Source organism: Caretta caretta, chromosome 2 (assembly GCF_965140235.1).
Source record: "Caretta caretta isolate rCarCar2 chromosome 2, rCarCar1.hap1, whole genome shotgun sequence".
In the NCBI taxonomy this organism is placed as follows: Eukaryota; Metazoa; Chordata; order Testudines; family Cheloniidae; genus Caretta; species Caretta caretta.
In genome coordinates this window covers 104,950,526-104,965,251 of record NC_134207.1, presented here as the reverse complement: position 1 = coordinate 104,965,251, position 14,726 = coordinate 104,950,526, and the positions used below count along the sequence as shown (strand labels likewise).

The window sequence follows — 14,726 nt, the reverse complement described above, 5'->3', positions numbered from 1 at the left end:
TGGGGCCCTGGGCAGTCACCCACCTGTAAGGCTGCCCCCCCCCCATACCATGCAACCATTACATCTGCGCTGCCTGCTGCTCTATGGCTGCCCAGCTCTGAAGACAGCGCTACTGTCAGCAGCAGTGCAGAAGTAAGGGTGGCAATACTGCGAGCTCCCTCACAACCCTTTTTGGGTGGGACCCCCACAGTTATAACACCATTAATTTCAGATGTAAATATCTGAAACTGTGAAACTGACTATTTTTAAAAGCCTATGACTGAAATTGACCAAAATAGACTGTGAATTTGGTAGAGCCCTATATATTGGGGTTGGAAGCATATCACCCATCTATTCTACCTCCTCCAATCTGAATCGGACATATTCTATGATTTTTCTTTATAAAGGATGGGTGGCCAGAGGAACGGCCCGAAAGTCTGTAAGTGGCAGCCAGTCTCAGTGGGAGCTCAGCCCACTGTTCCCTATTGCAACTGGACATATCTGGTGTGGGGATTCATAGATATTAAGGTCAGAAGGGACCATTATGATCATCTAGTCCGACCTGTACAATGCAGGCCACAAAATCTCACCCATCCACTCCTGCAATAAGCCTCTCACCTATGTCTGAGCTACTGAAGTCCTCAAAACATGGTTTAAAGACTTCAAGGTGCAGAGACTCCTCCAGCAAGTGACCTGTGCCCCATGCTACAGAGGAAGGCGAAAAACCCCCAGGGCCTCTTCCAATCTGCCCTAGAGGAAAATTCCTTCCCAACCCCAAATATGGCGATCAACTGAACCCTGAACATGTGGGCAAGATTCACCAGCCAGATACTACAGAGAATTCTTTTTTGGGTAACTCAGATCCCACCCCATCTAACATCCATCACAGGCCATTGAGCCTATTTACCATGACTAGTTAAAGATCAATTAATTGCCAAAATCATGTTATCCCATCATACCATCTCCTCCATAAACTTATCGAGTTTAATCTTGAAGCCAGATAGGTCTTTTGCCCCCACTGCTTCCCTTGGAAGGCTATTCCAGAACTTCACTCCTCTGATGGTTAGAAAGCTTCATCTAATTTCAAGTCTAAACTTCCGGATGGCCAGTTTATATCCATTTGTTCTTGTGTCCACATTGGTACTGAGTTTAAATAATTCCTCTCCAGTATTTATCCCTCTGATATATTTACAGGGAGCAATCACATCTCCCCTCAACCTTCTTTTGCTTAGGCTAAACAAGCCAAGCTCCTTGAGTCTCCTTTCATAAGACAGCCTGTGCAAAATTTATACAAATAGGAGATCAAAAGCAGAAAATATGGAAGGGAAGAGATACAGTGAAGAGGGTACAGGACCTGGATGTACATGAGGGGCAAACAAAGGCGTGCCGGGGAATCATGTTTTCTGATCTCAGATATAGGGGACTTACGAAGAAGAAAAAAGATCTCAGGAGCATGCAGGAAGGGGCCATCAAAAGTGTGTGCAGAAGATCTGGGGAGGCATACAGACGGTGTATGTGAAATCTGGCAAGGCGGAGTGGTTTAAGTTTTTCCATATGGATAAAAGACTCCTTTGTTTCATCTTCTATTTCCCCTAGTCTCATCTATTCCCTTCCAGCTATCTGCTACCCCTTGCTAAATACTAACTGAATATTTCCCACTATAAATTATTTCTCTGAACAATACCGCCATCAAGCGTTCAACACATGCACAGACTATGTCAAGTTTCACATTACTACAGCTTAGCCATCACTCTCACATACTCATTAGCAGCTCAACTTTCTCTTCCTGCCAGCACAGGATACTACAGCAGAAACTAGCAAAAGCTAGAATGTCATATCACATCTAGTGCTAAAGTTTACCATGCAAGAGAACCAAGCTTAAGTCCCATTTCCTCATTCCCTGAACAAACCAGAACCACTCTCCTCAGGAAAACGGGAGTAAGTTAACATATAAACATTGTGTCCTGTGCTGTGAAATAAAGACAGTCCCTGTCCCCAAAATTTATAATCTTATAATGACACTGATAGCCTCTAAAGGGAGCTTCACCAAGTATATCAGTCACCAAATAACGAATGATATTCAATCAATGAGGGAACAAGTCTTGTGGTTCTGTCCCAAAGTGGATGACACACCCTTCCCTTCTCTCCAGAAGTAAAGTTACTTTGATCCTCTAAATCATTAGTTTCAGGTTACAGGAGTCTCTTGCAATCTTTAAGCACATCAAATTGCATCTTCAATGCCTTACTTGGATCAAAATTCTCTACAAAATCCCCTATTTTGTAGTTTGTCATCCCTTGTAGTTTATCATCTCAGGTCATTATTTAACACTGGTATCTAGACAGGGCCCAAAGGCCCTAATAAAAAACAGTCCTGTTGTGCTTGACACTCTACAAACACACAAGACACAATACAACAGGAGGGAAAGGATATGGATAACGGCAATAGGTACAATTTTACTCACTGACAACATTCACTAGACAGACAGATTAATGTGTATTTTTATTTCTTCCACTGGGGTCACAAACTAATGAATTACTTAGCTGCTACTGACATGATCCTAACGGAATATTAGCAGAGTATTTTTAAAAGCAAAAACTAAGGAAATTAACAAAATACTACACTGAAACATGAGGTTCAGGAGGGGAAAACAGCCAAGTTTACAGTTCAATCATGTATTGGTGGTCGTGTCCTCAACTTGCATGTTAGGGTAATGTGTCTAACATTAACATTCATTTATGTCTGTTGAAAATGATATTGTAGATTTCCCTTTCCTTTTAAATTAAAACATTTGAGAACAAGTTTTAATGAGGTTGTGAGAGGCAAGATCTATAACTTGATGAGAAAGGATATGAAAACACTGAAATACAAAACGTTATTCTCTAATAAATGCCAATACTGAATCGCAGCTCCAAGAGAAGGGCACAAATAGAACTACCATATAAGCATCTCTTTGAGGTCTCCATATGAGCACCTCTTCATATGAGTAGAGATTAATAAGACTGGGACTTTTCAGCTTGGAAAAGAGATGACTAAGTAGGGGGATATGATAGAGGTCTATAAAATCATGACTGGTGGAGAAAATAAATAAGGAAGTGTTATTTACTCCTTCTCATAACACAAGAACTAGGAGTCACCAAATCAAACCATCAGGTAGCAGGTTAAAAACAAAAGTAGTATTTCTTCACTCAACGCATAGTCAACCGGTGGAACTCTTTTCCAGAGGAGGTTGTGAAGGCCAAGACTATAACAGAGTTCAAAAAAGAACTAGATAAATTCACGGAGGATAGGTCGATCAATGGCTATTAGCCAGGGTGGGCAGGGATGGTGTCCTAACCGGTTTGCCAGAAGCTGGGAATGGGCGAAAGGGGATGGATCACTTGCCTATTAGCTATTCTGTTCATTCCCGCTGGGGCACCTGGCATTGGTCACTGGCAGAAGACAGGACACTGGGCTAGATGGACCTTTCGTCTGACCCAGTATGGGCATTCTTATGTTCTCATGTCAGCTGATTGACATTAACACTGATACTTCTATGGAAGGGAGACAAAAGATTTATGTCTCTCACTCCCTCTCCTGAAGGGAGTGTTGCTTTCAGACTGCCTGAGGAAGGCATAGGGTGAAACCCAGATACCTCATCGAATCCACCCACTAAGGACCTTCTTTAAATGCAAAGACAGAGAAGAAAAGTTGTGGCTCATTTCCTAAAAAATAAACAGGACTGTATTTAAGTAAAAGAGAAATTAGTATATGGACTGTGGTCCAAAAAAGTTAAGCATTCTGCTTATAGAACTCTATTCTTTATTCAATGCAATATTTTAATTTGCATTATTAATTTACAGTTTTGGGTCTTCAATGGCATTATAGTTTGCACAGAATCTTCTTTCAAGGTATAAATGGACAGAGACTTGGAAAAGAACAGAAAGTCAAAGTCGCATCAAATCTTAAAGGCTGATAACTCAAGTAGCATGCTACTCACCTGCAATTGTATGTGCATAAAGTCTGCTACCGAAGGTAAAAACATGTAATTCATACAGCTTGGCAATCTTTTCTAGGAATTCCTTGCAATGAGGACGCAAACGAGTATGCAGCATAGGTTCACCTCGACCTAACTGGAAATGGAATATTCCCTAGAAGAGAATAAATAACCCCATAGCAAGACTTATAAAGCAATTAAGTTTAGTACAAAAACAAACATGCCTAAAAGCACCTCCCTTTACCGCAGTTTTATTCGGAGATCCTACTTCAGCCCAATTAAGCTGAATAAGATTTTCATTTGGACATATATTTGACCCAAAGCATATTTTGGTTTTTATAAGGCAGTACAACACATTTTTGACTTGCAGCAATTGTTTACGTTAGAATATTGAAAGAGTTACCCAGGCTGTCAAAGGTTTGTTTACACAACAAATTTTATGAAAATATCTAATTACATTTCTTAAAGAGTTTGTTTTACTCTCAGTGATGTGAGACAGTTTTACTACACACTGGGCTGAAAAATAAAACAAACTGCCAATTTGTGTTGAATGAAAAAAACTCTACCTATGAAAATGCATATAGCAGCTCAGGAAGGGATACACAGAAATGTCAAAGTAAGCTGAGCACTCATTTATGAGCCCCCTGAATACTTGTTTTATAAACATGGATTTACCCAGACAGACAGTCATTGAACTATGCAGGTCATTTATTTTATTTTGTCGTCACTGATCCCTCTCTAATGAGGGAAAACATTAACAAGTATAACCATGTCAGGCATATGGAAGTACAGGGTGGATAAAAAAATCAAAGATTTAAGAAATAAAAAAAATAAATAGATTTGTTTTATTTAAATTGGATTTTTTTGATAAAATGCTTTTTGAGGAAAAAACCTATCTAAAGATAGTTTTAATTAAGATACATTATAGCTCAAAGATATCTCATCATGGAATAGGGATTATAAATTCTAATTCTTTAGTAGGAGATAATATATTCATGTAATGTTTAAGAAAACTTTTGTAAAGGAGTTCCAATAGTTCATGGATTAGGGACCCAATCTTATGGGGTTCCAGGGGCTTCTGTATAGATTATTTAGGTTAATCCTTCTATCTACCCAGTGGGACTTAGTGCTCAGTCTAGAAGATACCATCAGAGATGCTTAGTTTTGCAGTTCTCAAACTGTGGATTTGTGTCTCCAGAGGTAACATGTTTGCTAACAGCAAAAATGTTTTAAAATAAATAATAAATAGAAGTGATAAATAACAGACCTTAAACTCTACTGTCCCTCTGCAAATTTGTGTACAGAGTCAATCCCTTACCTCTCGCTAAAAGTGAATAGTTTAAAAAAGTTCAATGCATAGAAGATTGTTGGGGGTGGAATAGATCTGGACAAGGAGAAGAAGTCTGGAGATAAATGTGAGAAGGGAGGGATAGGCAGTGGAAACAAAGTGAAACTGTGAGCAGCATATTCCAGAAGTCTTGAGGTCTTTCTGAGTGTAGCCTTCATTGACTTGATATCTACCATACCATTCTCACACTAGAAGAGAAAACCTATTATGACAGCAGGCCATAAAAGAGACCCAGTTTGGGAATATTTTAATATTTAATGTCTACCTGTGGGTAAGACAGACATGCGTGCAAAATGCAAACAGTGCAACAAAGAAATGCAAGGCCTGGTTGCCCAAATGAAACAACATCATGAGACGTGTTCCTTCTCAGGAGGAAGCTGCGTTGAAAATGATGAAAGGAACATGCAGGATCTTTACGCTGGTAAACTTTTTTATTTCATATTCCTTTCTTAAGGACTGCTTGTCTTCCTTCTGGACTATTCTTGAATTCTCATGTTTGAGCAAAAAATATAGTTGTTACTCTATGGTATTATCATTTTAGATGCAGTTGTGATGAAAATAAATAGCTGAAATAGGCAGATCTTCCTTTTACAATTTCACCTTTAAAGTAGTACTGAGTGTCAGTGAATGCAATGAGTAATACTAAATGAGCAGTATGGTAATATTAAATAACTGCATTGACTTATTTTGTTTAGGAGAATCCATCCTCAACAGACAGGATTCTGAAGACTATCCACCTTCAAGACCACCATCATTTTCTATAGTTTCAGAGTTATCTGCCAATGATAGTGTTTCAATCGCAACATGTATGTCACATAACCACAGTATATCACCTGTAGCAAAAAGAAAAAAAAAAACCCTCTATCATCCAGAAACAACCATAGATAAGTTGGTGATAAGAACCAGCAAATTACAAAAAGAGTAACCGATGAAAAAACTGCCCGGTTTGTTTATGCAACAAACTCCCCTTTCCATATGACTGAGAACCCATACTTCATTAACATGGTTCAGTCATTAAGATCAGGATACAGTCCACCCGACAGAGCAGATGTCGCAGGCAAATTGCTGGAAAAAGTGTATGAAAGAGAAATTGAGCAGTGTGCAAAAAGTCTAGAGAGTAAAATTGAGAACCTGAGTCTTGATGGGTGGAGCAATGTCCACAATGATCCTGTTGTATGTGCTTGTGTGACAACAGAAGAAGGAAATGTCTTCCTTACAGAAACAATTGATACATCAGGAAATGCACACACCGCAGAATACTTACAAGTAGCAGCAGTAAAAGCTATAACAAACTGAAAAAAAATTCAAATGTCTAGTACGCAGCTTGGGCACAGACAATGCTGCAAATGTATCCAAGATAAGAAGAAATTATTTAGAAGAGAGAGTCCCAAGCTAATAACATACGGTTGCAGTGCTCATTTGATGCACCTCCTAGCCAAAGACTTCATTGTGTCAGAAATAAACACTAATGTTGTTGAAATTACAAAATACTTCCGTAACAACCACTTTGCAGCAGCTGAAAAAAGTGGGAGGAATCAAGCTAACTCTCCCACAAGACGTGCGATAGAACTCAGCAGTGGACTGTTTTGAGCACTAGATCAAGAACTGGCCTAATCTGATGACAGTTTGTGAACAAAATAGTGAAAAAATAGATGGCACTGTCACAGCCAAAGTTCTCAACATTGGGCTTAAGAGAAATGCTGAACACATGCGGAGTACCCTGAAGCCTCTTTCTGTAGCCTTGAAAAAAATGCAGGAAAATAGGAGTTTTATTGCTGACGCTGTTGAAATCTGGAAGGAACTGAGTGAGATCTTAAAAAGAGAAATATGCAATGACAGAGTTACATTACAAGCATTAAAAAAATGAATGGGACAAGCACTATCTCCAGCTCATTTTCTTACAAATATTCTCAATACTCAGTACCAGGGTCAAACCTTAACTGCTGAAGAAGAGGAGTTGGCTATGACATGGACATCCAGTAATCATCCCTCCATAACACCAACTATAATAAACTTCAGAGCTAAGGGTGAACCATTCAAGAAATATATGTTTGCTGATGATGTTTTAAAGAAAGTCACACCAGTGAACTGGTGGAAGTCACTTAAGCACTTGGATTCAGAGACTGTTAAATCATAACCTCACTTTTAACAGCAGTAGCTTCTTCTGCCGGTGTAGAAAGAATATTCTCTTCCTTTGGACTAATTTATTTCAAATTGAGAAATCGTTTGGGACCTGAAAAAGCAGGAAAGCTTGTTTTTCTTTTCCAGATTATGAACAAACAGGAAAATGAAGGTGAAGATGACTGAGTTAGCTGCAGAAGCCAATATCTTAAGTTTCTCATGTTGTCCTGGCTGACGTAGTCTATTTAATTTTTGTTGTTTTTAAATATTCCATTTAACTATTTTAGTTAAACAATTTTAATAAAAACAAACCTGATTTTAAAAACCCTGAATGTTTAACTAAATTCAAAAATTCATATGCTTGTTTTGTTATAATATTATATGTTTGCTGTTGGAGAAAAAAAATCCAGAATACATATTGCTGTTTCAGTTAAATAAAACAATTTAAAATGTCTATCTGGTGATGTTCTCCTCCTAATTCAACATGGCAAAAAAAATCCTCCAAATATTAATGATTAACCTGTTGAACTGGAGATAAGTTCACCTCTCAATGACTTCAGGAATACCTGCTTCAATTACCTTTGGTAAATGAAATAACCAATCATTCATTTTCTGATATAGCTATAAAAATAATCTGAAAAGTTTTCAAAATAAATCACTTTAAAAATGTATCGTGTACCCCTTCTAAAAATGAAACCTACATCTATCTCTGAGTTGTGAAGAATATGTATTAAGGTTATAACAACCAACAAGAATGCACTTTTATGTAGAAATTCATGACTAAATCGAGTCTTCCTGATTAGTGATTTAAATAATGATTTAAACCAAATCCACCCTGTGGAAGTGTGAGGTTAAGTTACTCTATTTGTTTTAAGGTTTCCAACTAGGAAACACGAAAACAAACTTTAAATTTTCATCTATGCAGGTGCCTACCAACCTCTCTGAAAAGGAAACAACTTGACACTTACCTGAAGCAGCACAATAATACTTTTTTGCAAGCAAGAATAAAGACAGAGTTGGAAAATCACCTGGTGTTATCCTGAAAAATCACTTCTAACAACACTCCCTTAGAAGCGTCCTGTGCACTGTTTCTAGGTGGGAGGTCAGGGAAACAGAAAAAATGCTAAGGGGCAGCAGAGAGGATTTTTTGGGGGTAAATTAACTGCATCAGAATGTTTTACCTACTAGTTAGAAGTAACACCGGAACTATAAGAGATAAGATCGAAAAAAGTCTATTTTTAGTAGTTTACTTTGTATAGTTATTTTCCTGTGAGAGAGAGAATCTTTCACGCAGCAACGAGAGACAGAAAAACATTAAATGTTATTGAAAAACCCATGGATTGGCAGACTCACACAGATGGACATGTAGCATCCAAGGTACTTTTAACTCATTTTCTTAGTTTTCAAGCTGAAGATGCCCTACTAATTAAGACCCTAGAAGCTTAGACCAGATATATGGTAGGTTTAGTTAAACACAGTATGAGATGGGACAAAATTAACCTAATATGAATGGAAATTTTCATTTTATTTTTAATTAAAAGACAGTCTGTTCAGCTATTATTTTTTCTAGTGCTGTAACCTGAAAAGACACACTGTATTAGCATGAAAACCAAGAATTAAAAATGACTAGCTTAGCTTTGTTGTACAAGCTGACAAACAAAGCACAGAACTATATAAATGATGGAAAGTAAATTAGTTACTTTAAAAATAATTTCATTTTAAACAATCAAGGTGTTTCATTAACTAATGACAAAAATTTTGAAATATGCTTCATAATCTTGCGTCCCTCATGTATTTTCACTCCTTGACTAGCTTTTCTCCTACATTTTAATGTACATTCTTACAGAACTGTCACTTCATTAGAACTGAACAGAAAACTTCTCAAGCCACAGTAATAGCAAGAACATAATAGTAAATAATATTTACTTTATTAGACATCTGTTGGCAGTGCTGTTCTGTTGTATGGATTAACGTCTGGTCCAAATCTACCATCAGCACCAGCTTTCGGTTTCGGTGTAGTCGCTGCTGGTCTTCCCGCCCTAGTTGTTCAGCTTGCTATAATAAAGAGATTTACAGACTAAGCATAAACTGAGACAAGTCAATTAAATTTTAAATAAATCAAATTTATGACTCATCAGAAGCCCAAATGCTCAGTAACTTCTGAAGAGATTTTGCCACCCACCCACTTTACTTTCACTAGCTTTCCAGACATCTTTCAGTAAAAGGAACTGCATAATTTAGGTATAGAAACCTGTCAAACACTGCTGCTCTTATATTAAAAGCAACCAATCTACAACACATATCAAGGCACCAAAAATCATTAAAGGCCAAGATTTTCAAAAGCAACTCCTACTAGTTTTGATACACAACTTGCGATATGTTAGCAGAGCCTGATTTTCAGAAAGAGCTGAGCATATTCAAAAAAAATCAGGTGCCTCAAACTGTGCATCCAAAAACTGAAAATCACTTCTAATAACGCTCCCTTTGGAGCGTCCTGCGTCAACAGAATAAAGTATTCAAGTTGAAAATAAATTAACCTCCTACATTTCAGTGAATTCTTCTATCACTAACACCCCAGGCAGAGAGAAGTTGGTGTAACAGATGAAAATATACAAGTTGCAAACGACAAAAAGAACAAATAAAGTCATATTTAGCTTGTGCTCCAAAACAGACAAAAAGTGCTAGAGGAAATAACTGAAGTTCGTCAAATGGAACAAATGGGAGATTTTACAGATAATTTTAAGCTCTAAGAAGAGATTTAAAATCAATGGCTAGTAAGCAAATTTAACATTATGAAAAAAAGTACATTTCTTTGAACTAAAGAGATCCATTTGTTTCTCTTATAAGTTTTAATATACTTACAAGTTGTTATAATTAAACACAAACTGGCCTTCTAATGTGAGTTATACTTATATCTCCTTATTTAGGTCAGGTAGTTTACTGGAATAACTGGCTGGTGCCCAGCTATGTATGCAAGTAATTTACATAAGTTAACGTTTGAGTTTTTAAAAGGCACAAATGGGAGTTGGGTTCTAACCACCCTTTGTGCCTTTGAAGAGCTCGGCCAAAATTGGCATCTGTTTAGACTCTTGCATCTTCCCCCAAACTATTTGTTTATAAACTTTTAAAACTGAAAGAGGAGGAAAAAGAGAACAAAGTAGAGGAGAAGGATAGAATGAAGAAGAATAAGAGTTAGTATAAAAGAAAAAAGCAAAGAAAGCTGGTGAAAAAAACAGGGACATAGGAGGGATTTTTTTTTTTATTATATTTAAAATAATCAACTCCTTTTCCCAAAAAGGCCAGTGAGACAGGAACATTCCTGTTTATTTTAACATCTTCACTGCTCAGTTTTATTGCAATATTTAGGCCTCACAAGCTTTTCAAATACAAAGTTTATGTCACAGATACTAAAATGTTACTGAGGACAATGAGTCATTTCTCTTTCCTTCCCTTGAAATGTGGAGAAACTGGGTTTCAGAAATATTTCAGCCTTTAGAGGTTATTACAAGTGGTAAAAATAAGACTTTCACCAATTGCTTGTTTCTGAAAGGGCAGAAACACCTCATGGAAAGCAGAATATTTCAAAGCTGCCACCACCACAAGGGCATCATAGCTTTGCAGTAAGTAAAAATTAAAATACTGCAGAATCAGATGCAATTGCTAATGCATTTCTATAATCTATATCGGTACATGCTAACACTATTAGAAAAAACTAATTAAATACATGTCTATAGTGCAGATTTGCAGATCTTAGTCATATTTACTGAAATCTCAGCTTCCGTCTCAAAGTGAGGCCAATCCAATATGTTATATTAAATGGGCACATCTCTTTGAGGAACCCCTGGCTAAATGAAATCTCAAACTGTGGAATAAAAGTAGTGAGATTCAACTTGCCTCAGAGCTAACCATCAGTTCTGGAACACTATGAACCATAGATACAGTTGCTGTGGATAATGGCACATTCTGTTTTCCATTCTTGCTTTGTAGCCTAATCAAACAGGGAAGAAAATCAAAAGTTTCAGTCAAGTACATTTCAGCTAACAATTTCCACCAATGAAAGTGGTTAATTATTAAAAACTGCAATGTCAAACCAGCCACTGTCAAAAATCATGATTTCGTTTTAATATATTGATTCAGTATGATGCACCCTTTTTCAGAGGATCATTATAGCACCAATTTCTGAACAAAACGGATGAGAGAACCCAAGAAGCTTGCTTATAATATCATACAAGTATGACTATTTGCTGTAACTTTTGTTACTAGAACTCTTAAGACGACTAATTTATAGAATATAAAGATGGACATCAGGATTAAGTTATCTTTTATTAATTTTTACATCTGTTGCATTTGCTCAACATTTTAGAACGTTTTAGAACTACTGAATACAGATTTAAAAGGACATCATTAAAACAGTTTATTTAAATTTGAATGATTAACCTAGTGTTAACCAAAGGTATGAGATTAAACTTCTCCTCTTCTCCAAATTAGCTGTTTGAAGTTACTTAAAATGACTCACTCCCTGAAGCACACAATGACTTGCATGCACATACTTGAGAATATGGGCAATGCTATTACATACCCATAGCAGCACGGCTGCATACTGATTTCTTTCTACAAAGAATGTAAAGAACTACTGTACATTCTTTGCTTCTCTCTACATTTACCTTCTACAGGACAGATTACAATGTGCAATTCTTCTCTGAAAACTCACCAAGGAGTGACACCACAAGGCAGCATATTGGTATCTTAACTTCTACATAAAATGGGTTAGTTTACAAATAACTGCCAGCCTGGCAACCTCATCCTGAGATATCTACATCAAGTTCCTGTATTTCTGGTTCATGCCTCACTACCCACAAGAGATTCAGCAGACCAAATTTCACCCTGTCCTATTTCAGAGTAGCAGCCGTGTTAGTCTGTATCCGCAAAAAGAAAAGGAGTACTTGCGGCACCTTAGAGACTAACAAATTTATCTGTGTTTTCAATCATGTTTCACAGGTGTCACTAAGGCCAGAATCTGGTACTGCAACTGGAGCCAGAATTAAGTTCACTCTTCTATGAGCATCTAGTCTTCTGTTAAGAACATAAAAGGAAAGAAAAAGGGTGGGGAGGAAATGTGTTTCACAAAAACAAACCTGTACATACACAGGAAGCAGACCTTTTAAGACTAGAACCCAATTTAAGGGATGATCCACAAAACAAGAGAAAACAACTACTTTCCCCCTCATTTTTTACACACTAAACTGATGTAAAGCAAGGGGTCTTTAGAACTACAGAAGACACAGCCAAGCTTAAGGTTTACAGCAGGGATCTCAAACTCAAATGACCACGAGGGCCACATGAGGATTAATACATTGGCCCGAGGGCCACATCACTGACGCCCCCGCCCCCACTCCACCCCTTTCGTGAGGCCCCACCTCTTTCCCACCCCTATTCCAACCCCTTCCCCAAAGTCCCCACCCCAACTCTGCCCCTCTTTCCTCTGCCCCTATTCCAACCCCTTCCCCAAATCCCTACCCCGGCCCTGCCTCTTCTCCGCCTCCTCCCCTGAGTGCACAGCTCCCTGCTTCTCTCCCTCCCTCCTGGAAAGCTCTAAGTGCTGCCAAACAGCTGTTTGGTGGCAGGAAGCACCTGGAGGTAGGCAGAGGAACAGGGAAGCAGCGTGCTTGGGAAGGGGGGGGCGGGGCAGCGGGTAAGGAGAGTTTGGTGGCCACAGGAAATAACTTGGGGGGGGGGGGCAGGGGGAGGCGTGGGGAGCTTGGCGAGCCACAGCAAATAACTCTGCAGGCTGCCAGCATGTTTGAGACCCCTGGTCTACAGCGTCTGTGCAAGCTTCTCCATACAGCTCATGTAATCCCATTGCATCATGACATGCAGCACCACCCAATATTCTACTAGTTGGTACATTATGAAAGAATTATGCAAACGTTACATAATGGAAACAATAGTCTGAAAAAAAACAACAACCTGCTTGACCCATTTCATTGAGTCAAGTAGTATTTGAAAATACTATGATTTCCCAAAATCAAACGCAAGTTCATTATCTAGTCCCTTCACCCAATCTATAAAATGCATTTCACCCTGTCTCTCCTTCCTCATTTCTTTGGTTCATATTCCAGTGTGCCTCCAATAGTTTATTCAAACAGATATCTAGTCTCTTTTCTAAAAATACATTAAAACTCATTTTAGGTTATTTATTGCACAAAAACATTAATTTAACGAAGAGACGTGTATCATTGATTGAGACACTTAACAAGGTACCGCTACGTGCTGGCTGTGAACCCATTTTTCAAATCAGAAAGAGTGGTGAGTCTTTAAAGTTGCATCTAGTGTAATTCCGACAAGCGTAATAAAAAGTTTTCCCTGCTGTATTGTCATTTATCACTCCCAAGTTCAACCAAACCCAGAAAGCATTTTGAACAAAATAAACTGATAATGTATTTTCAAAGCGGTCCAATACTTTATTGGGAATACAGGTGACTGTCAAGGTACCTTCCCCACTCTGAACTCTAGGGTACAGATGTAGGGACCTGCATGAAAGACCCCCTAAGCTTATTCTTATCAGCTTAGGTTAAAACTTCCTCAAGGTACAAACTTTTACCTTTTGTCCTTGGACCTTATGCTCCCACCACCAAGCGTGTTAAACAAAGCACAGGGAAAGAGCCCACTTGGAGACGTCTTCCCTCCAAAATATCCCCCCAAAGCCCTACACCCCCTTTCCTGGGGAACGCTTGATAAAAATCCTCACCAATTTGCATAGGTGAACACAGACCTCAAACCCTTGGATCTTAAGAATAATGAAAAAGCAATCAGGTTCTTAAAAGAGAATTTTAATTAAAGAAAAAGGAAAAGAAAAACCTCTGTAAAATCAGGAAGGGAAATACTTTACAGGGTAATCAGATTCAAAACAGAGAATCCCTCTAGGCAAAACCTTAAGTTACAAAAAGACACAAAAACAGAAATATACATTCCATTCAGCACAACTTATTTTATCAGCCATTTAAACAAAACAGAATCTAATGCATATCTAACTAGATTGCTTACTAACTCTTTACAGGAGTTATGACTGGCATTCCTGCTCTGGTCCCAGCAAAAGCATCACACAGACAGACAGACCCTTTGTTCCCCCCAGCTTTGAAAGTAACTTGTCTCCTCATTGGTCATTTTGGTCAGGTGCCAACAAGGTTATCCTAGCTTCTTAACCTTTATAGGTGAAAGGGTTTTGCCTCTGGCCAGGAGGGATTTTATAGTTCTGTATACAGAAAGGTGGTTACCCTTCCCTTTATATTTATGACAGTGACATT

At 38.1% G+C, this 14,726-nt stretch overlaps 1 protein-coding gene across 1 annotated transcript in view; it reads right to left on the bottom strand.

Annotated features, from left to right (window-relative positions):
* Positions 1-14,726, bottom strand: part of CTDP1 (CTD phosphatase subunit 1) — a 171,116-nt gene that overhangs the window by 145,262 nt on the left and 11,128 nt on the right. Inside the window, exons 3-5 of the mRNA XM_048840036.2 lie at positions 11,317-11,410; positions 9,349-9,477; positions 3,957-4,107 (exon numbers count right to left, since the gene is read on the bottom strand). Of these exons, the coding sequence (XP_048695993.2) occupies positions 3,957-4,107; positions 9,349-9,477; positions 11,317-11,410 (374 nt within the window). The remainder of the gene's footprint in view (positions 1-3,956; positions 4,108-9,348; positions 9,478-11,316; positions 11,411-14,726) is intronic.